The sequence below is a fragment of the Ambystoma mexicanum genome, chromosome 8 (genome assembly GCF_040938575.1).
Source record: "Ambystoma mexicanum isolate Mex_15411 chromosome 8, UKY_AmexF1_1, whole genome shotgun sequence".
Taxonomy (NCBI): domain Eukaryota; kingdom Metazoa; phylum Chordata; class Amphibia; order Caudata; family Ambystomatidae; genus Ambystoma; species Ambystoma mexicanum.
Window position 1 is genome coordinate 1,373,107,031 of NC_090929.1, and position 23,352 is coordinate 1,373,130,382.

A 23,352-nucleotide genomic window follows, 5' to 3' on the forward strand; every position below is an offset into this window, starting at 1 on the left:
TCCACTTCTCTTTGTCTGCTGTCCAGATAGAGCTCCAAGTTTCCTTGCATGCCATATTTTTGTTGAGGACCCAACTCTTTTTACTAGAAAAGGGATGTTTTCTTTCTCTGTCTGCCTTGTAGTTTTGCCACTCATTCGCATTATGAACTGACTCATGTGCATGCCCCATACATCCATTCCTCATTCATTTATATGTTTTTAGTGTTCCTACCTCAATGCGGGTGTCATACCTCTTTTCATACTTCATGGTCTACCCCACTTGCGGGTGAAACTCTGCAAGCATGGAATCCGGAACATACATCAGAAGTTCCCCCTCCGAGCCACCTTGCAAGTAATGGCTCACACGTGGCCTTGGCAATTGTGCTAGCATGAAAAATGGCACCTACACCGGACGGAAGTTTCCGAGGAGCCTGGTACATATGGTTTATAGTCATTTTTTCGAATGCAAAAATGTCAAAAGTCATTTTTTCGATAAAATTATGTAGAAAAAAAAATGTCAAATTTTTTTTTAATACGTTTTTTATTCGAAATGGGGGGGTTCCCCCCTAACCCCCTTTTTTAAATATTTTTTGTTGTTTTACCCAAAAACGGAATTCAACATTTTTTTTTCGACATTATTTTTTCATAAAAAATGTGTCATTCGACATTTTTTTCCTCAAAAAAATGACTGACCACCGGTACATATGTTCTCAGCCAACACATAATTTCATTCCTGCCTGTGATCTGATTAATCACATCATTATTTCGCGTGCCTTCTTTCTTTTTGTCAAGCTAATGACAGAAGATGTGTTATATTCTGTCCTGAATGCCTCGGTGACTGAAACCCTGGGTGCCTGGCCGCTGCATGTCAGTCTCTTGCAGTGTTCTGCCCTCAGTGTTACACGAGTGTCAATTAGCCAGAGTCAGCTATGCACCCGTGGGCGATCGTTGCCCTGTGTCTTTGTCCTCTAGAGGCTTAATTAATTAATCTTTTGTAAGGCACTTAATAATAGAGACCAGTCTCTAAGCTGACGACCAGGGTTCGGACCTGTGTTGCTCTGCGGTTTCTTGGTTCCAAGACGAACGAGTTTCACCTGAGTTATCCACTGGGGCCCTTCTGCCTTCTGACCTGGGTGTTGCTGGACACTTGAAAGAGCAAAGTGGTGTATAGTTGCACACCTTATTTTTATTTCGTTCACAATATTCTGGGAAAAATGGACAAAACATTTGGGTACGGGGGAGGTAGCACTACCCTGACATGGGGTAGCATACAACATAGACTATACAAAAATGGTGTCCGAATAGATACTATTCGGACAACATTTTTATATAGTCTATGTTGCTGGACACTTCCCAGTACTACTGCCTTCCTTTTCTCCTTAACCTCAGTACAATGATCATTACACTCCGTTTATACATTTTATAAATGTGTTTCTGCTCAGGAAGAGCTCTGAGCCCCTGCAAGTTGTCACAGTGTGCATAACGATTAATCTGAGGGTCTCCCACAAGCCTTGGACAGGGGCAAGACTGCCAGGACTTTGCAAGAATTCACCTGAGGTGCGGCCATGTGATTGTCCCTGGTCATATGATTGGGGTGCAAGGTAGGGTGACCAGAGGATCCTCACCATACCACACCATGGGCCAAGCATCAAATGGCTGAGTGTGGCACCCCACGCCCTGAGATACCCGCTTGCATGTCAACAGGGAGAGACAGGTGACTTCAGCACACGTTACATTGATGGTTAAGCCCATGAAATGATATGTTGGGTGTACAGGTGTCTTGGTCCCTGAGGTGCAGTTTCACTCTGGTGCCCCCAGAGGAAGGCAGAGGTCTAATGAGTTAATTACGACCCAGGCAGTAGAGGGTTAAGGCGCCAGTAGAGCTGCTGGTGCCGTTAACCCTCTACCGCCTCATTACGAGGTATGCTCGCGGGTCCCGCTAAGGACGTCTGGTAAAACCAGGCATCCTTAGCGGGACTCGCTAGAAAACCAGGATGCTAACAACGGGCCTGTCACTAACGGGCCCGTTGTTAGCATCCTCCCCATTCCCATTGAGCCCTATGGGGGCGCAAATGGAAATGGGGATGTACCGGGTCCAGGTTCCTGGAATGGGGAAATACCGGGCCCTCCAAGGTCGGAATGGCGCGGTATTTCCCCATTCCAGGAACCCGGACCCGGTACTCGGTATGGGGGTAGCCATGCCGCTAAAAGCGGCTACCTCCATACTCGTAATGAGGCCCTAAAACCCACAAGGGTGCACTACACCCATCGTCCCTTTTGTAGTTTAGGCACTCTAGGGAGACAGAGAGACCCTCATCAATTATGTTGCTGTTAGAGATTGCCTGATGTAAGGGGTTAAGGAACCCCTTAATGGCAGACAACAAACGAGTCTTTGGGTGCCTTAAAAGCACCCTGATGGATGGTTGAGGCCCTCGGTCTCTTGATTCATTTTACGGTCTGGGAAATCCAGAGGTGGTGGCGATGTCAGGAACCATTGTGCAAGGAAGGGTCCCTGGAGAGTGGGGCATGCGATTGTTCCAAAACCTGTAAATTGCCCTTCTGTGTTTCCCCCCAACTCTGTGTATGTGTATCCCCCTTTCCCTGGTTCTGCTTGGGGTGGCACAAAGCAATCTGTGTACTGTGGTCAGCACGTATAAATCACCAATATCAAATATAAATACATACAGTGAAATGATGATATATTTATTTTATGGTATCCTACAAACTACTCAGTCATTGTGCGTTGTTTATTGCAGAAGCACAGGCTCCCCCTTTAGGAACATAGGCAACTATTGTTTAGGTCCCTCAAATCCAGGCAAAGAGGACAGCAGTCCTATGCTTGGATGTTGCCTCATTTCCAGGATTATGGAAGCTTTTTTTCAGCCTGTGAGGTCTGTCAAGTATGTAACAGCATGTTTGGCAGTATGTTTGTTTTTTACATGATGAGAAATAGGACACACATGAGTTGCCTGACTTTCCAAAATGACCCGAAATAATGTTGCTTCCTTTCTATAACCGGTGCATACATCTTCATGTAATATATATTGGAACACAACTGGTGTGTTTCATTCACTACGAGGCAGTGAACACCTTGCAAAATTAAATTGCACTATTTTTTGCACTGGTGTAAAAGTTACATATCATACTATTTTCCTTGAACGGGTACAGTTTTAATCTGAAGGGGTGCTGCAGGCCACACTTAGTTTGCAACAATGCATCCCAATAACCTATTAAGTGCTAATCATGTGTATTTTAAAGCCATGATTTATAAATCTGCTCTGCATAATATTTTACCAAATTCTCCTGCATGGAGTCTAACTCATCTTGCCTTGTGGCCTGGAACAGCCATGGAGTCAGCTAGGGACTTGACAAGTATTGCCCTCCACTTGACTGATCAATGACATTTCATCTCCTGCCTACCCAGTGCATTCCCAAGAAGGGATGACTGGGGAGCGGAGCGCCAATCACTGACCCACTGGAATAAGTGCTGTGCCATAGAAATGACTGGTACAAACAGATGGCTAAGCAGCTTTGGAAGTTCTGATGGAGGATCATTTTTCTCCAGTTGGGTCTGTAATGTGGTCAAATACATTTGCTCAGAACTCCACATCAGTTGCCCAAAGTACACTGAGTACAAAGAAGCTCAATCACCTTCTACCATATTACTGTAGGGGGTGCAAAAGCGACATCAAATGGTGTGTTTATCAGCACATCTGACAATTTGAGGAAGAGCTTCAGGAGTCTGGTGAGCAAATTTGGGGTGCTGCCCCTGGCCTTGGGCTCCATCCACCAATCTAGTTGTGCTTCCCCAATTGAGGCACAAGTTACCTAAGCCTGGAAAGCAGCCCTGGCTCCTGCCGGGCAGACATGCCCTTAGTAGTCTGAGTTACATCTCCAGGTTGGCTGCTGGCACACATGGGTCACTGCCTGTGGTCTGGGGCTCTAGACACCCACCCTAGGGCACAGTTCGGTGAGCCCAAGGAGGACTCTCATCATCCTCTGGAGAAATAAGTGCTGATGTGTCCCATTTGGTACTTCAAGAGGGCCAAAAGAGCCGTTGTGTTGCACAGGAGTTGTGTTTATGTCCGTGGTTCAGAGATCCCAGCACTGATGTGAGGTGGATGTCCCTACCCAGTGCAGACTTTGGCAAGCTTCGCGAGACGTCCCACGCTTCTCCAGTGAGTGAAGCTCTGCCTCGTATCAGTACAAGCCCTAAGAAGGCTGCGGGCATATAACTTAACTTGACCCAGGACTCCATCCACTCATGTGAGGTGGCACTATCTACCCGGTTCAGAATTATGTGAGTCTTGCATGGAATCCAGTCGTTCTTTAGTGAGCAAAATTGTAGCTTTCCGAATTAGAGCTTAAGGGGAGTGTGGGCATAAAAGCATGTGTGCCACTGTCATTCATATGGGCACTCCATTGACCCAAAGAAGGTTTAGTGCCTGCCCAGAAAAGAGCTCTGTGAGCCTCAGAAGGTGTCCAAACCACCTCTGTGGGGCTTGGCTCTGATGTATCCAGCTAGAGGAGGGCTGTAGGCAGGGTCGGACTGGGGCATAACATTGTATCAGGCACAAAGAAAAAAGTGTCCCATAGTTGCAAATAGCAATTAATTCCTTTTGTGACAGACTGTTTGAGAAGTGCCCATGGGGGAGATTTTTTGATAAAATGCGATGCAAAGTGTGCAATGTAAAGAATATTTATTCAGCAACAATGGTCAAAACTACCAGCCACATAGTGAAGTAACTCATCAAACTGCCAGATTGGCCAAAAAAGGGGTCCACTTTGACCAAAAGAACTGGCCCACACTAGCATTTTGCATTTTTCGTTCGGGCATTGCCCTGCACACATTGGTTTCTACCCATGAACAGGTGATCTAGTTCCCATTTCAATTGGCTCTTCCTAAGCAAGGAAGAGTTCAGCCACACCTGGGGGGAGTCACTGCTTCCTCCAAGGAGCCAGGCTTTCTTTGATTCCCCGAGTTGTGCAAACAATAAATACTTTGAATGCATTTTTGCACCGGGGCAAAGGGTGCCCTAGTGCTAGTGCCATTCTGTATTAGCACTAGGGCAAATTGTCCCATGGGCCATTTTTGCCTGAGTGCTAATACAATGCAAATTGTCCCTTGTCATGGTGCAAATGTGTTTTACATTGGCCTGATTGTTTTTGGCACTACGGCAAACTTTGCCCTAGTGTTAATACCATGCAACTTTGCACTTGTACCAGTGCAAGGTTTCTGTAATCTGGCACCATATGGTCCACGACGGACCTCTAGGTCAGTACCACCTGAAGGTTTGCACCACCGACCAACTCAGAGAGTCCATGACAAGCAAATGGCAAGGCTGACCTAGTACCACAGAAAGCACTCATGTCTGTCTTCTGGAGGAAGAGAATTTCAAGCTGAATCAGGGTTTCATGAACCCTACACGGTCTTCCCTCCAAGGCAACAAACACCAGATGACCCAAACTGCCTATGCCAACCAGAGGCTATGCAGGGAAATGTCATAGGTAGCTGACGTGACACAAACATCATAGCAGGTATGAGGATACGATGCTTCTAGTGCCATGTGTCCCCAGTAATCATTTGCTTACCAATATGCTCTATTGGGGGCCCATAACTATAATTGTGCCATGGTAGCAGGTTTCGGGCCAACCCCCACCACCTGGCTAACTCTAAAACCTGCCATTCCCCACCCTACACTGCCCATTATGGCGCCATTATTTACCTACCTGTCCCTGGCCCTGGCCTTCCCCTCCCTCACCCCCTTCAACCCGATGACTTGGGTTACTTATACACATAGCTCCACCAACAGCTATCCTTCAAAGACAGGCCTCAAGCTTCATTGACGGAGGCCCCACACTATCCAGGTACTTCCTCCACCGTCCTTGAGCTCATCTCCCATGCCTAAAATGACCCGGTGTGCTGTTGCCTAACTGCCCATTGTCCATCTGTAATCTCCACAGTAATTTGTTCTGTTTCTAATTTATCGACACCAGATTCAAAACCTCTGCTCGCAAGTACTTTGGGAGGGCACCCAGTTGCGTGATTACCAGGAGACTGTTTGCGCCCATGTCTGTGCTTCTTGTCAAACATAAACTACAGATATTATCAACTCCTGTTCTGCCAGCACTGCAAGATGCTGTGGCTTGAACATGTGCGTCTAGCCAGACGCACATCCGTTCTGCATTTGAAGCGTCAGATATTGCGTGATGCAGTATTTGCTCAGTGAGAAGAAACGGTCCAATGTGTATACATTGCTTGGTAAAGCTCCATCCAGCGCAGAGCTGACGGTTGCACAGTTAGCACAAACATCTTGCTAATTGCCTCCTTTTTATTTCTACAACATGTCTGCAGTAATGTCAGCTATCTAAACATCTCAAAACGTGTCTAGAAAAGTGTTGTCAAGCATATGGAACGCCGTGTCTGAAACAATATTTCTCTATTCACAGACAACCTGTTTAAACCAAAGGAAAGAGCCATTTCCGAAAAGGAGATGCAGCTGCGCTCCAAAAGGTAAGCAAGTAACAGGCCATGTTTATATTTCTGGGGTTCTCAGTGCCCGCTCCTCTATATAGATCCCTGCAGGAGGAAAGAATGAGGTCAAATGGAGGACCAGAGAGAAGAATCCCTTGTCGAGGGCTTTATCATCCGAAGTAACTTTCATGGAGCTGGTATGATGTGGTTTTAGACAATTTTCAAATAATGTATTACACAGCCTGCAGTAGCAGCCGTGTAGTTATGGTTAAATTGCTCAACTCATAGGAAGAGCACTTTTTGGGTGGCTTATAACTTCGCTCCCCCTGGACGAATCCTTACCAAACTTTGCAAAAAAAGTACATGGCCCATGCTGAATTCTTTTGGCAAGTTTGGTGAGGTTTCGTCAAGGGAGGGCAAAGTTATAGGGGGGTCCCAAAAGTGAACAAAACCACCTGGCTTAAAATATTTCATTGAACAAGTGGGCCAGATATGTGAGGTCATCAGTGATGTCATCAATAACATGTGTGATGTCATGGGTGTTAGTCTTAGCACTGCTCTGTGGTGGCACGAGTTGTGGTTGCTTAGCTTACCATAACTGGTGAATTTCTGAGGTTTTTCAGTTTTACTTGTAACTATATGGTCCCTTTAACAACATTTTTTCATTCAATTTCATAGGTTTTTATTAGTGCAACTTAACCATAACATCCCTTCAACAAAGTTTTTTCATTGAGATATATATATATATATATATATATATATATATATATATATATATATATATATATATATATGTGCATATTCTAGGTTTCATATTGTGCTAGCCTGGCAGTGAAGCAAAGGAGACCTGTAAAACAGGGTATAGTAAGGATAGAATAATGTGGATACCATTCGGTTAGACTATAAATTATAATGTTGGAGGGCCATGCAGAAATTAGGCATTGTACTTTGAAGCAGTGTCCTTCCAAACAAACCCCACACCTTTTTAATTTTTCTGTTTTTCAAGATGTACTTTGCAAGTGATAGCCCTCACCAGAAAATATCTATGTACAGGAATACAGGCTGTGTTTTGCTGTATTATGTCAATTAGCCAGATTACAATTATTTCACTAAATGCTGCACAATTCTGCCCCAGTGTTGTGCATTTTTGCACCAGTGCATTTTCAAGGATTGACCAGCTAAACATTGATATTTGCACAGATCCATGGAGATTCACACGTCGGTCAGTGCAAATGTTAATGTCCAATTGCCAGACACTAACTTGTGCCATACTGACCTGCACTGGAACAATGTGTGCAGTCTTGCCTGTGGTGTTTGGTATTCTGCAGCATACAAATGAGTGCTTGTTCTGTTGGGTGTCCTGACCCACGTTTGAGCTATCATGCTGCAACATATGGTGCTGTGGGCTTAGAAAATCCAAGATGGCCAAAAAGCCCACATGTGCGCCAGAATCCAGGAGAACCACGCAGTTTGTGCACACACCAAAATGGTTGCCTAACTTGCCACCCACCAGTGCACGCAGGATGGGCCGGGGTGCCTTGAGTGAAATGTGTGCCAAAGGAAAAACCGCACTTAAAATCACCTTTTGTTTCTCTGAATGCCAGCTCAAAAAGCCTATTTTCAAACATTGCAACACATTGCAATCCAAAAATCTCACTGAACACCAGCGGACATCTGGCAGAATGAAGTATGTGTGCATACTAAATCTGGGAAGTTGAAGAGCCCGAAAACAATGTTCATAACAAGACTGGCTGAGCTCTGCAGGTCTGCAGCAGCCTAACTGAAACTGGATTTAAAACTACCAAAAATCGAAAATGTTTAAATTAACTGAGTGACCTACTTTTGAGTGTCACATAGTTTGTAACTGTTAAAATGTCATAGTTTTGAACTTAGAATCAGCATTCTAGCTGCATATGTAAAAAATTGTCTTGACTTAAACTGGGGAACAAAAAGTGACATTTTACCTGAAACCTGGCTTAAGGAAACTGGAATTCTGCCAGACAGCTACCCCCGACAGGAGTGGGGGCTTGCCCAACAAATGCATTCCCAGGCCTGGCTGCATTCTGTTGCTCCTGCCAAAAGGAGGTCACACACTCTCTGATTGAATTACCAGGGGATTGCAAGGAACTAAAGAAAGGGCCCAGGCAGATGGTTTATCAGGGTGGTCGTAAATGGCTTCCTTTTGAACAAAGCCCTGCCTTGACTCAGGCAGATGGTTTATTGGGGGGACCGTAAAACAGCTTCCTCTTGGCAGAAGCTGGGAGGGGCAGGGTCTCTGAGCTTGGCAGAAACTAGATAAACTGGTTTCTATACCAAGTGACCTGAAAAGACACACCCCAGTTGGCCAGAATATGATTCTAAGTAAGATGTATAACTCACAGTGCGGACTTGTCAAAATTATTTAAATGATACCATAATTCTTGTGATTCTTCGGTGCACGTTTTAAGACGCGTTGGGAATTTGTGTGATGTTCTGGGGCAAAACCCCGCTATTTATTGACACCACAGACTCTGTGTTTAAGCTAGAGACATGGGAATTTACTGGAGTATGTATGGACAGGCCGTGTATATGTGTATAATTTTTAATGAAAAACCAATTTTGCAAAACCAGTTAAAAAACGCAAAATGTTGCCAGTTCTGAATGCGATATCTTAGAAACATCAGAGTTTGAACAGAGTATACCTCATGTGATCCGTGATGGGTGCATGTAATTTCAAACCACTGTGTATCTATGAAATATGTCTTTAGGTCATATATAGATTTGTGTGTAATTTGACAGAGGAGTGTCCTTTCTGCAAGCCATTAAATGACATCATTCTGACACACAATCCTGTTCTCCAGTGAGAACGCAACGAATTCTCCAACCTATCAGAACTCTGAAGGGGTTGGGCCTAGAAAGCTAGCCTCTCCACCCACTTTCAAAACACATAAAAAGAGACTGCTGGGACAGGTAGAGACATTCAATTCCATTTGCTGCGGAGCATGCTGACCGACGACTTCACATCCAGAGATCCTACACTTAGACTTCCAAGCTAAACAGAGACTACAGAACTTTGAACCAAGAAGGCCCACTGCAAGCAAAAGTATTTGTCAGCAGGCCCAAAAATCATTTGCAGACTATCAACAGCCGGGCAAGCTGTTTGAATTCCCTGCCTAGAACATTGCTGTGTCTGGAGAAAGCGGGACTAGGAGCCGTGCAGACCGGTGTTAGACCAGACCAGCAGAACCCAAGATCCAGGAGCAGTGCTGGTGACCCAGAAAGCAGAGCTGTACTCGGAACCGGAGACCAGATCGCTGTGAAGTGCTGTGCGCAGTGACCGGATCCGTGACAAAGTCGCCTTCCTGTCCAAAATCTCTTGTGAGTACTCAGCAAAACTCAGAACCTATCCCTTAGTTTAATATAATATAATTCAATCTATTTAACCTAAGTAGAACTGTCACCTGCCATTTTCTAGCTGCAAGCTGTAACCTGTCGCTTTGAACTTTTAAAATTTCAAATCCGAAAAAGTACCTTTATTTAATCGTCCGTATCTCTGGAACCGTTTGGGTTAGGAACTTGATTTAACTTTCCGCTGAAAGCTTAGAATCTCAGCTTTTCAACGGACCTCCTAGAACCGACTTGCTACTCCTTATACTTTTGCCGTAATTGTGATTCACGCATTCGCAAATTTTGCCGCGATTTGCGATTTGGCCCGATTTCTTTACTTGTAAAAAGATAGCTGCTTTTGCATGAACTGCTAAATTTCGTTTGCCTCTTAAGAACCATCCCTGAATCATTGCAAGAGTGAGCCTGAACTAATATTAACTAGATACCACTCACCCTGAACCTCCTGAAGGGAATTAAAACCATTTTCAGCACATTCCTCACTTCATTGCCAGCACATATAAAAGCATTTTGGGCCTGTGTTTCAAACTTCTGTAGTCTAAGCTTGCTGGGGTGCACTGAATTACATTTGATTGCATTTCTAAGAACTGTGTCCTCTCCTCTTCATTTCCTTACATTGCATAAGAGGGGGAGTGGTTTGGTAGAGAAAAGTGATTACATTGTTTTGTTGAAAACATATTGAGTATTTTCTGTATTGCATTTTCATTCAACATTGCATCCATCTGAAACTAGATAAAGCATTCTCTACCACCTTATTCTTCTGTTCCTATTCCCAAGCGTGCTACCTCATCCTTTATACTATTCCTGGGTAATCAAATCAGTTTATTAGTAGAACATTACCCATTGTTGTTAACTGCTCATGTTCTGAAGTGTGATATTAATTATTAATTTATTATAAAGTGTGATATATATATATTGTTTACATTCTCAAATAAACCGTTTAAACTTGCAAAACAGAACTACTTCTTGGCTCAGTGGGGTCAGGGGGGTTCCAAGAGAGGGGTGTTATATAGAGGTTGTCATCCAGAACTCATGAACTGGACATAAAGATATATCAATAAGGGTTTCCATTCAGTATCCCAGACTAGGCATTGACTTAGCTGTAGTGCTGGATTGAATCCTCTTACAGTTCAGAGCATAGGTCTACAGGAATGCAAGAATAATTAGTACACTATGCTAAATGTTGCACAATCAAGGAACGCTTTGAAAGCTTACAAATTGACTGGCCTTGTAGCAGCTGAACTGTGAGGTCCACTCCTGCAACAATGAAAGTGGAAAGACCTCTGTCTGTTGCATGTTGTTTTACTTTTTTCTTACCATAACTATTATTAGGCTCTACGTGGGATATATTGTATTGCAGGTGTTGAGGGACGCTCATGAAAAAGCCTAGTGCTTAGAACTGAACACTAGCTTTACCAGACAGCCAATCTACGACCGTTGTTGGGATGCATGTACAGCGTCCCAGCCAGTCAAAAAGTTTCAGGCTCAGCAAAAAATATTAGAACGTACCACCGTGTGAGCAGGACAAGTTTTGTGCGGCAGAAGGCATGTGTATATTTCTTTGTTACGTTTGACACTTTTTAGATTCTCACATATAGCAAAACTGGAAGAGCAACACACATATTAATGTTGCAGTTGCAGATGCTATACATAGGGCAGTATTATACGTCACAGGGAACAAATATAGCCACAACTTTAGACGCATGTCCTAAACTCTCTTCTGCATGGCACCAATGCAGAGGACAAAAAGACCAAAAAGTGGCAAAAAGATCATTCAACAACAGCCCTGCAGTTATACACACAAAGGTTGTCCCATACACATGCACGTGGTGCAAATACAACTCTGTAAGGAATGAGCTCTTATGTAGAAACCTCACAATGCTCACCAATACTCACAATAGCAACTAAATCATGTAAGCAACAATCCGTACCTCTGAGTTTTTCAAGATTCACCAGTATCTGTAAAATCCTAAAAAACAAAAAAAAAAAACACATGGCAGAATCTATTTTATTATTTTCTTTTTATGTATTTATAACGTGCCTACAGCCCATAGGCAAAGAGGCACACAAAGAAATGAACAATGGAAACATTAAACATGATACATACAAATGAAGACTTAGAAAAACAACAGACAGACCATACCACTACCTACCCGGATATAAACTATATTCAGTGTCACAGAGATGAACATAAGCAACTCAGAGAACGGTTAGGAAAAAAGATGTTTTTTCAGGGCCTTTGTAAAGAGTGGCAGAGAGTGAATTTATCTTAAATCCGTCAGAAGATTGTTCCAAACACGAGGAGCTCTAAAATAAAGGACCAATCTCCACACTCATTCAGTTTTGATGCATGGGTCACCAGTAAGTTATTATTGATGGGACGCAAGAGATGCGGAACTTGATTTACCATTTAATATAGATTTCAGGTAGCGAGGGGCATTACCACAAAGGAACTTGTGAGCAATGATCATGACCCAAAAGGCTTCACTGGAAGCCAGTGAAGTGCGTGGCAAGCCTTGCTGATGTGATCTCTGCCCTTAAGTTTATTCACGAGCCGGATTACACTATTCTGCAGGGTCTGCTGCTTATAAAAATTGCCTTTAGATGTACCATGTAGTAGGTGGCCACAATAATCAATGTTAGCACCAACAATGGCTCGCGCCAGGTGGGCACAGTTCACTTTAGAAAGAACCGGGTCGAAAAGACAGAGTTATTTCAAGAAATATGACATTGCAGAAACAATGTAGTTGGTTTCGGCTTTCATGTTTAGGTTAACATCAAGGTACACCCCTAAGGTCTTATCCTTGGCCACCACCGGGATGAGACAACCAGCGATGGTAAATTCCTTACACTCAGATGAAAGCCTATCTAATCTGTATTGTGTACCAACGAAGAGGAGCTCTGCCTTGGCATCATTAAGCACTAGTCCATTAAAGGACATCTATCTTTGAATGATGCCATAGATCTTGTTGATGTTGGCTGCATCCTGTATGTAGTCCCCTGAATGCTGGAGCAGAATGTGCGTATTGTCAGCATAATTGGTTTACAAGATGCCTAAGTCATTCAAGATGTCAAACAGAGGTTTAGTGAACAGGTTGTAAAGAGTAGGAGACAAGCAGGATCCCTGCAGCTCACCACATTCCAGTTTAACTGGTTCTGCTGCAGTGGATTCACGACAGACACAGGTCATACGTTCAGACAAAAAAATGAATGAACCTAACCTGCTGCTTCAGATGGAAAATGATCTGTAGAGCACAGTCTATCGATCAGTATGTTGTAGGTGACTAGGTCAAATGCTGCAGAAAGATCCAGATGCATAAGCAAGGCTAGGCTGCCCTTATCAAGGATTTGGAAGATGCTAGACTTAAGGTCAAGTAGAGCTGTCTCTGTGCCATGAGCAGCCCTGAATCCAGACTGCTTAAAACTCAATAGATAAGGCTGGACCTGTAGGTAAGCAGCCTCATCAATGATCATTAGTAGGAATGGAACGTTGGTTATGGGCTGATAATTGGTAGCCAAATTAGGATCCAGAAACCTTTTTTGGTAATTAACTAATCCAAGCCTGTTTAATGGATGACGGAATCATAGCCGAGCTAGAAGAGGTATTGATAAACTTGGTCATAATGGTCACCACTGAAGAGACACATTCCTTTACAAAAGCTGAAGAACAGAAGTCTTTTGGGCATGCCGTAGCCTTGAGGGAGTTGATGATGGACACCACATCTTGCGCTGACACTTCACAGAATTTAAATGGAGGGAAATCCGGTGGAATAGAATCTACACTATTGGGTTGAGAGGGGATAAGTGCCTATTTTTGTATTGCTGCCAGGCTAAGAGTACACATTTTGTTCATGAGGGCCTCCTGGATACATGTACGCCAGGTCTCATCTTTCTGAACAGAGTCATGTCCCTTAACATCTGGAGATTCTAATTCTCTAAGGATTTAAAAAGTTCCATGGAGTCGAAGTTAGCAGAGCTGATGCTTGACTCATAATATTCTTACTTGACAGTTATTAATGCTCTCTTGTATTGTTTATTATGAATACATAGCTTTCCTTGTCCAGATCCGATTCGGTTTTAAGCCAATTTGTATGCAATGTGTTCTTCTGTGAATGCATTTCATGAAGCTCAGAGGTAAACCGTGATTGCTTGTTAATATTCACACAGACTTTTTGGTTTCTCAGTTGAACAATCTTATCAGTTACAGAGAGTAATGTATGATGGAAATAGTCTGAAATACCATGGGCTGACGTAAGTGAGGCAAGCATGTCATGAAGAGGAATTCATAAAAGGCGATGGACAATCCTTGGTAACTTAGCACAGGTTGCGTTCAATAACCACAGTGTGTGTGTAGAAGGTTTGCGAAGGTTGAGTTTTGGAATAGTTCTGAGTGCCTGCCCAGTCCAACGTATGACAATCTTTGTACGTACACACAACTCACATTCTGCAGGTTGCACACACCAGCTATCACTGGGAGACTTGGGCATGCTCTCATGCAAGGACGCACCTGAATGTTCGGGGGAAAAAAACTAGAATAAATGACCTGCCAAACTTAAAAACAGGTGAATTCTACTGTGTAACCAAAAGGAGTCCCCACTGGTCACTGTAAAAAGGTACTAAGAAATGTCTCTGCGTACCCCTATGAAGCCCCTACCAAAAATGCTTGTGGTGCCTAACCCAGAGTTCTGCAACCTGTGGCTCTACAGATGTTTAGAACTATGACTCCCATGATCCCTCATCATTGACTATGCTGACTAGGACTGATGCTGGTTGGGTATAATCCACGATATCTGGAGAGCCGAAACTTTAAGTCCCCTGGCCTAACCTTGTTTCCCTTCCCCCAACTTTTACTCACAATCTATCAATGAACAAACCACCAATAAATAAGTAGATCAATAAAATACTTGGGTCAATGAGGTGCCCCTAAATTCTATATTAAGTTGTATCGTGGGTGGAGGCAGTAAGGATGCCCTGTCACACTTTTTCACACTCTCTTGCACTAACACACTCGCTGCTTACGCTGTCACACTCTGTCCACACCCGCTCGCACTTTCACACTATCCCTCTCCTTTCACTCACATGCTCTCTGCACTGTCACTCTGTCACACTCTCTCCTTGCATTCTCACTCTCTCTCACTCCTTTTGCACTGTCTATCTCTAGTTGCACGCTCTCTCCTTGCACTGTTTGTCTCTCATCCTCTACCTCCTTGCACTCTATCTCGCACTCTCGCTATCATTGAACTCTCTCTCACTCCTTGCATTCTCAATCTCTCACTCCTTGTACTGTCTGACTCTCTCTGCTTGCACTTTATACATCTCTCCTTGCACTGTATCTCCACCTCTCTCTCTTTACATTGTCTCTCTCTCTCCTTGCACTGTCTTTCATTCTCTCCTTGCATTATCTCTCACTGTCTGTCGCTTCCGGTACTGTCACATTGCACTGCACAATATCCTTCCACAGTCAGATTCTACTACACTCTCTCTTTGCACTGACATATTCTACTACACTCTCTCGTTTCACTGTCACACCTTACCACACCCTGTCCTTGCACTGTCACATTCTCCCAAACTCCTGTGTTGTGCTTTCACATTCTCTTATACTCTCCCACACTTCTAATGATCCTGTCACATTCTATTGTCATGTGCTATCATACTCTCCCACACACTCTATCTGTGTGCTGTCACTCATTCCCACACCCTCTCTCTCTGCACTGCCACTCTCTCTCTCTCTCTCTCTCTCTCTCTCTCTCTATCTCCCTCTGTCTCTCTCTATGCTGTCACAATCTCTCTTCTGTGCACTGTCACAGTTTCTCTCTCTGTGCTTGCACGCTTTCTCTGTACATTGTCACACTCTCTCTATGCACTGCCACACTCATTGTACACTGCCTCTCTCTCTCTTACTCTCTCTCTCTCTCTCTCTCTGTCCATCTCTCTCTGTGCACTGCCCCACTCTCTCAGTCCATCTGCTGCCACATTCTTTTGCTTTGTGTGCTGCCGCACACTCTCTCTTTCTCGTGTCAGCTGACCACCATAAGACTATCTGTCTACATTACAATAAAAATGTCACTATAAAACACTGCAACTAGATTGGGAACTAATTTATAATAAAGTTTCTCAAAACTGGAACTGAGAGGTAACAAGGACTGTTACTCTATACATAAGTACTTAAGTTGGCGGGCCCCTCCATGTAATGACTACTTTTAGCAAAATTAGCCTCTGACGTTTTGTTATACTTAGATTTCTTTTCTTCTCTCCCTCTCCCATTATCGTTTACGGCAGGAACTTATTCTATTAACTTTCATAAAGTACCTTTTATATTTTACCAGCTGGGAGACACTCCAGGTATAACAACGCTCTGCTACCAGAGAGAAAATGCAGTGATTGTTCTTATGTTACCTATGAGGCAAATGGACAAATACAATATACCCAACTCTACGCACTATTTCCACTCAGATGAGAACCGTTACAGCTATTTCTAGATAATATAGGGCTGCATCAGATCAAGAATAAACAGTACTTAAAAGCTGGTTGCAGGCCCAAAATAGTGGTCTCTGGACTCTTGGTGGAACCCAATGGGCGCCGTCAAGTGCTTGCAACCTAGCAAAGGGTGCACAGGTCCTACTAGCAAGCTTCCCTGCCAATTGCAGGTCAGAAGATCTGATCCCTGGCCCTTCCACCCTCCCCACCCATGATCTCAACAGGGTTTATCTGCAACCCATTTTGTGGAGGCCACTGCTCCCATAGGACCAGAAAGGATTTTCAGGTGCATGGTTAACTTGTGCTGCCCCATGGTCCTTTTCAGTCAGAGATCTAAGGTTCCCTGCATGTGTGTTACACGCCTGCGAAGCACCACCGGTAGATGCAACAACATTTCTGCAAGAGGATCAGAAGAGATCAGCAGGTGAAAATAGGTATTAGTGTGGACCAATTGGACGCTGTGCTCTTTTATTGCTCCTGTCCACGGTAGTGGTATAATATTTCTAATGCTATTCTACCCTGTCTTTCCTGCTGAACAACACTATTTACTGTTTGCCATTGATAGACAATTCCACCTGGCATCTAGGAGCGGAAACATGCAGAGGGACAAAGTTTTACATGCTAATACCCAACTTGCAAAACGTTACCAAATCATGTTGCATGTGGTCATTAGTTGCACATATCCTGTACAACAATGCACTATTCAGGAGTGAATTCCTTTTGAAAAAAGGCCCCAAAACACATTTTAAAAATGGTCTTTCAACCTGCACTGTTTCAACCTCATGTTTGTCGTGGGTTTTAATGTGGTTTTGGGCCTCTTTCTAAGGTAATTTGGGGTTCTTCTATTTTAGTGGTCTCCTGCAGAAATTCCGTTAGGAAAAAGCCCCCAAAAACATGTCTTAAAAACAATGTGTATGCCGGATTGCGTTAATTGTGGGGTTGCTAGCAGAAGCAGGGGCCCCTCAGTCCCTGCTGTTTGAGTGACCAGCATCAAGGGTCCCCACTTGCTGTGGGGTTCCTCCGCAATGTGGGGATTGCAGGGGCCCCTGTTACACCAGTGAGTGAGCAGGCAAAGGAAGGATCACAACACCAGCACAGGATAAAAGCATGTGCTTTCAAACAAGAATACTGATTGGGGAAGCATTCCAAAACACCCATGCATTGGTTTAAATAGCCTACGGACACACAACATAACATTTTCTGATTCAAGGTGATTGTCAGAAGTGGCTGGTTGGTACGTGACACAACGTGACAGTGCGGCTTGATGATCCGTGAACATACATTTGATCACTTGAGGTCCTTTCCTCTGACAGAATCGTGCCATCGAGCAGACACGGTATGGATTTCTTGGTCTGTTGAGTGAGACGGCAGGACTCTGAAAATTTGAGCTGAGCTGTTGTAAGACTAGTTGGGCACTTTGTGTTTTGACCTCCTGTGATTTACCAGCGGCGGCAGCTTTTCTTCTCTCACGCCGGCTCCCCACATGGATACTGTTGGAGCAGGAGCGGAGAGTAGGAGATATGGGCATCAGCTGCCGCAAGTCAAGGTGTGGGTGTGGGAAATAGCTGTGAACTAAACATAGTTTTTCTTAGTTTTAGTTGTTCTTAAATAACTTACCCTCCCACTTTTTCACTGAAATTGCACCCTATCCACCCAATTAGAACAATACTGAGAGTACCTGCTGTTGTGGTGGATAACACGTTACTCAGTGTATAGAGGGGTCACGTATGATTTTAATCACTAGTGGGGTTCTGGTGGCGACTGCGGTTCATTGGAAACCTTTGAACCACCAGTTCTTATCCGGTCAGTGTAAAATACATTTTTGTATATACAACCTTGGCAATATTTTGTTCTTACACAAATTGACCTAATGTCAAATTTATTCAACCATCTGGAATTACCATGGTTATATTTTGTGGAGGAATATATTCTTAGGGCCTATGAACTTTGCATCTCTACAGTAGCATCCTACCAGTTTAATGGGCCTGGTTTAAGCCGCTAGTGTGACAGGAGTGTGACCTTCTCAGCCGTAGCCTGCCCTCGCTACTTGCTTGACCTGCGGGGCGGGGAGTGTACCATGCTAATGTAACCCCCGGATCGGCAGCCATTCTGGTACTGGACTACCTAATTTAATTTTATTGTGGAATTTGATCTCATCAACTTCTTGTCATGCCGGTTCCCAGGAAAACATGCAATCCCAGATATAATCATAGAAAATGTGGCTCCCCTTAAGGGCTTCTGTGCCACGGATGCCTGGTGGACTTAATAAAAGTAAAAAAGGCCCTAGGGTGGTGTCACCCACACATAAGGGCACAATCCCAGCATTTTTTCTGGCAGAAAAACTACCCGCAGTGGACATGTTTTTTGACAAGCATCAGTATTTAGGCGGGCCTTTCCCACAGATCTAATTATGATGACATTGATAACAACTTGCTACTGGATCTATGCCTCTCCATACAGAGGTCTATGTCACCAGCTGTGCAAAACTCTCCCGGCCTATCAGGCCATAGGGAGGGGGGCACTACTGTTTGTGCCCAAGTGCACAATGAGGAAGAGACTCCTGAATCATTGGTTCCCTCTGGGAGGCTCTCTGCTTTGCCAAATTTAGTCCTGCACTTGGAGGGGTCGGTGCAAATTGAAGAGTCTACCTTAACGGAAATCTTTATCCCCAACTCATCCTCGCTGGCAGAAATGCAGTCGCCCATCACCTCCGTGCAATGCGCCATGAAAATGTTGTTAAAGCTATGTGGCTGTATTCATGAAAACACACTACCTTTTGCGGCCACTGATAACATGGATCAAGCGAAGGCACAGGATGTCAAGAACATCATACATCCTGAGGAGGACCACTCTCCCCCCTGTTCCCTCTTGTCCTGAAATAAATGGAGCATGCGCAGACAATAATGACGTTTTTTTCACCAGGAAGCAGTGCCGTCTGGCGAAACGAGCGGGTATGCGAAATGCACCCTGCGAAGTTGTGTCACCTCTTCCTAACACCATCCCTACGAAGAAGAGATCCAACAAAGCAAAGAAAAGAGCAGATTACACAAAACAACATCCTAGTAAGGGGATTGGCAGACTGACCAGTTGGATTATTCCAGATAAACCTGGAGAGACTTCGTTTGACAGCACAACCATGCAGGAATCTGTATTATCCTTGGAAGAGGGCCGGGCTGCAGCACATTTTTCTACGCCGGATAAAAAAGCCAAATAAATCATTCCATTGGCTCCTGTGCAACCAGAGCTGCCTGTAGGAGAACCGCCATTGGCTATCTCTGAACCTGAAAGTAAAATCTGTATTATTAAGAACCTTAACCCAAAGCCACGGAGGAAATGGTTATCGAGGTCTGCATTTCTATCTAAACGTCATTTAATCCAACAGCTGCAGGTCTTACTAACAGACGATTTTAATTCTTTGAACATATGAAGGGGGTGAACCCTAATGTATCTGCAATTCATTGTAGATACTTAGCAACTGCCCAGCTTCTTCGAAAACATTGTGAAGCCTTACTAGCAATAAACATTGACAGCGATGTGGACCCTGAGCAGGAAGACCCTGCTTTAATAGTTAATACTACTGGTCCAGAGAATGGCAAATTGAGAAAGCCAGCTCTCCCTACTGGAAAGGAGGTGCAGATGGCTGATACACAAACAATGCCGAAATGTCTGGGATAGTCACTTCCGGCTGTTACACACAAACAATGAGACTGCAGCTTATTGTCATGGAACATTCATGGTTTTTCACATTTCCTGTCACCCGCCGGCTCACTAGCGTATATCAATAAGCATATGCTATTGTTTCTGCAGGAAACGTGGCTGACGACCCCCATGGTGATGAATGGGTACACAATATACCAATCCCTGGGCAAAAAGGGTACCTTAGGTAGGCATTTTGGGGGGACTCATTACGGGAGTGATTCACACTTTGACATCCAGCAAGATCCTATCCAACCCAGCGGAATACATCCTGGCTGTTGAAGTTACCCTTTCAGTAAAAAATCATGAAGAAAGGGTGCTACTGGTTAATGTGCATAACCCCCTAGGGCAGGTTTGAGAGAGCTTCTCCAAGATGATTTGCATGAATTATTTGTCAATTGGGTGGAATGCCCGAATAACCATCATATCCTAATCGGGGGGATTTCAATTGCTATATGTGTGGTGGGGCAGGAACTGACACTAATCCTCTTTTGGAGGCTCGAAGTATCATGGCTTCCATAGTAATAGACCCGGAGGGACAAAATTGGCTAAACTTTTTGGAAAGTTGGGAACTCAAGGATATAAATGGTCGGACTAAGAGTGATTGCCCAGGGAAGGCGACATGGTCAAGGGTTCCTCATTCAGTACTCTGGATTACATGTTTGTCAGTTGCGAATTGGCGTGTATGGTCAGAGATATGAGAGTCTGTCGTATTTCCTGGAGTGACCATGCAGCTCTGATTCTTTACCTTGGAATCATGTCTATTGAGCCACCTCAGATTCTAATGTTAATGTTGGGCCTCTGGTTATACAGGCTACACTTGATTAATGTGCTGTGCCTTATGGTCACTTCAGACCACATTTGTTTGATTTATGCTGTGCCACATGGTCGCCTACTTACCACACTTCATGGTTTTATGCCTCATGGTCACCTACACTTTACATCTGATTGATTTGTGCTGTGCCTCATGGTCTACAGACCACTTCTGATTGATCTGTGATGTGCCTTATGGCCGCTAATAGCCCAAACTTGATTGTATTATTCCACTGGGTCGCCTGCAGACCACTTTTGATTGATTTGTGTTCTGCCTTACGGTCGCTATTAGACCACATTTGATTGTATCTTGCCATATGGTAGTCTACAGACCACATTTGATTGCATTATGCCACTGGGTCGCCTACAGACCACTTTTGATTGATTTGTGTTCTGCCTTATGGTCGCTATTAGACCACATTTGATTGTATCTTGCCATATGGTCATCTACAGACCACATTTGATTGTATTATGCCACTGGGTCGTCTACAGACCACATTTGATTGATTTGTGTTCTGCCTCCTTATGGTCGCTAATAGCCCACACTTGATTGTATTATGCCACTGGGTCGCATACAGACCACTTTTGATTGATTTGTGTTCTGCCTTACGGTCGCTATTAGACCACATTTGATTGTATCTTGCCATATGGTCGTCTACAGACCACATTTGATTGTATTATGCCACTGGGTCGCCTACAGACCACTTTTGATTGATTTGTGTTCTGCCTTACGGTCGCTATTAGACCACATTTGATTGTATTATGCCACTTGGTCGCCTACAGACCACATTCGATTTATGCTCTGCCTAAGGTCACCAATAGACTACATTTGATTACTTTACCATATGGTCGCCTACAGACCACTTTTGATTGATTTGTGTGTGCTTTACGGTCTCTAATAGACCCACTTGCAATCCCTGCTTTCTAGCAACACGACCATCATCATGTATTGGTGCCTATCTACTCTTATCCACCTACTGTATATCTACACTAGACGTTGGACTAGTCAACCTAACCCAGACCCTAATCATAACACTTTCACCTGCACACGTATGATGACTACCACCCTTACTTCATGGCCTAGCACCATGACACCTGCTAACCCGTATTTGGATGATCCAGCACCCTGGATACGCCACTTCGCTACTAGACCAATACCGAACCAACCTTGTACTATTGCTATTAGAAATACCAGATTGAATTCTAGAACCAGCCTACCTACCTTTCCATGCTCTTCCCACCCTAGCATCTTAACCAGAAACATTAGATTAAGAGCCCGCAGCATGAAACACTTGCATACTGACCACAACCTTGCTAATCCAACCACTGACTCAGACAAGTTAGCCCATACCCATTCACATGACCTACCTATACCACTGGAAAAATCACCCCTAAAAGACAAACTTATCAAAGCATCCTTAGTGAATGCTAGGTCTCTTCCTGCCCATGCTCTCGACATCGCTGACTTTATATCTCACGAAAAGCTCGATCTCCTTGCAGTCACGGAAACCTGGCTTAATGCTGCTTCCGGTCCATCGCTGGCCCTTGCTATATCTAAGGATTATGCTATTATAAGATGCGACAGAAACACCACTCAAACGAAGGGAGGAGGGCTTGCCCTCATATTCAGAAATACATTCGATATTAAAGTCATCCAGGACGCTCAAATCCTTTCTGCTGAATCCTTGTCTATCAAGTTACCCTTATCACCTAACCACACGGCAACCATGCACCTTATTTACCGACCACCAGGACCCATCTCCTCTTTTATTGAGGCCATTGCATCACTCATAACCATAGATACCAAACCTAACTCTCAAACCATCTTACTTGGGGATTTTAACCTTGGTTTTGACGACCCTAAGGACACTAAAGCCCATGACCTAGCCAACACCTTATCTAACCTGGGTCACACGCACATTATTCACGAGCCCACTCATGTCAAAGGCAGAACACTGGACTGGCTCACTCACTCCAATTGTTCTATTGACTTTCCATCCAATGACCCATGCATCTGGTCGGATCATCACAAATTAACCTTTTCTATCAAAGCCAACACACCTCACCCGGCACCTATCATCGCCCCAGCCACCAGCACGAGAAATAAGAAAGATATTACACCTGACAAACTCTTACCCATACTACTGCCCATCCTGAATAATATCAACTCAGATGCTGACCCCACAGTCAAAAAAGATACCTATAACAAAAGGATTACACAAGCGGAATCCAACACAAAGGAACTTTTTAAGATTCTGAAAGAATTAGAATCCCCCATTGCCCCCATAGACAAATGTGTTACAGATGCACTATGGTGTAGTAACAACTAATAAGGCCTTATTAGATAAAATAGCTCGCTTACAATCTAAAATCAATGCAAAAAAATCCCTACTACTAGCTGACCCTGACTACAAACAAATGCCCAACAAATTACCTACCTTTAAGTCAACTTGTAAGCCTTTCAGCTTCTCACCCCTTTCAAACTGGGAAGTAGAAAACATCATCAAGAAACTTAAACCTTCAAATTG

At 44.0% G+C, this 23,352-nt stretch overlaps 1 protein-coding gene across 2 annotated transcripts in view; it reads left to right on the forward strand.

Moving 5' to 3' along the window:
* C8H10orf90 (chromosome 8 C10orf90 homolog) overlaps positions 1–23,352 on the forward strand; it is a 1,136,825-nt gene that overhangs the window by 1,074,020 nt on the left and 39,453 nt on the right. For both annotated transcript variants that reach the window (XM_069611487.1, XM_069611488.1), the window contains exon 7: positions 6,430–6,493. In XM_069611487.1, the coding sequence (XP_069467588.1) occupies positions 6,430–6,493 (64 nt within the window). The remainder of the gene's footprint in view (positions 1–6,429; positions 6,494–23,352) is intronic.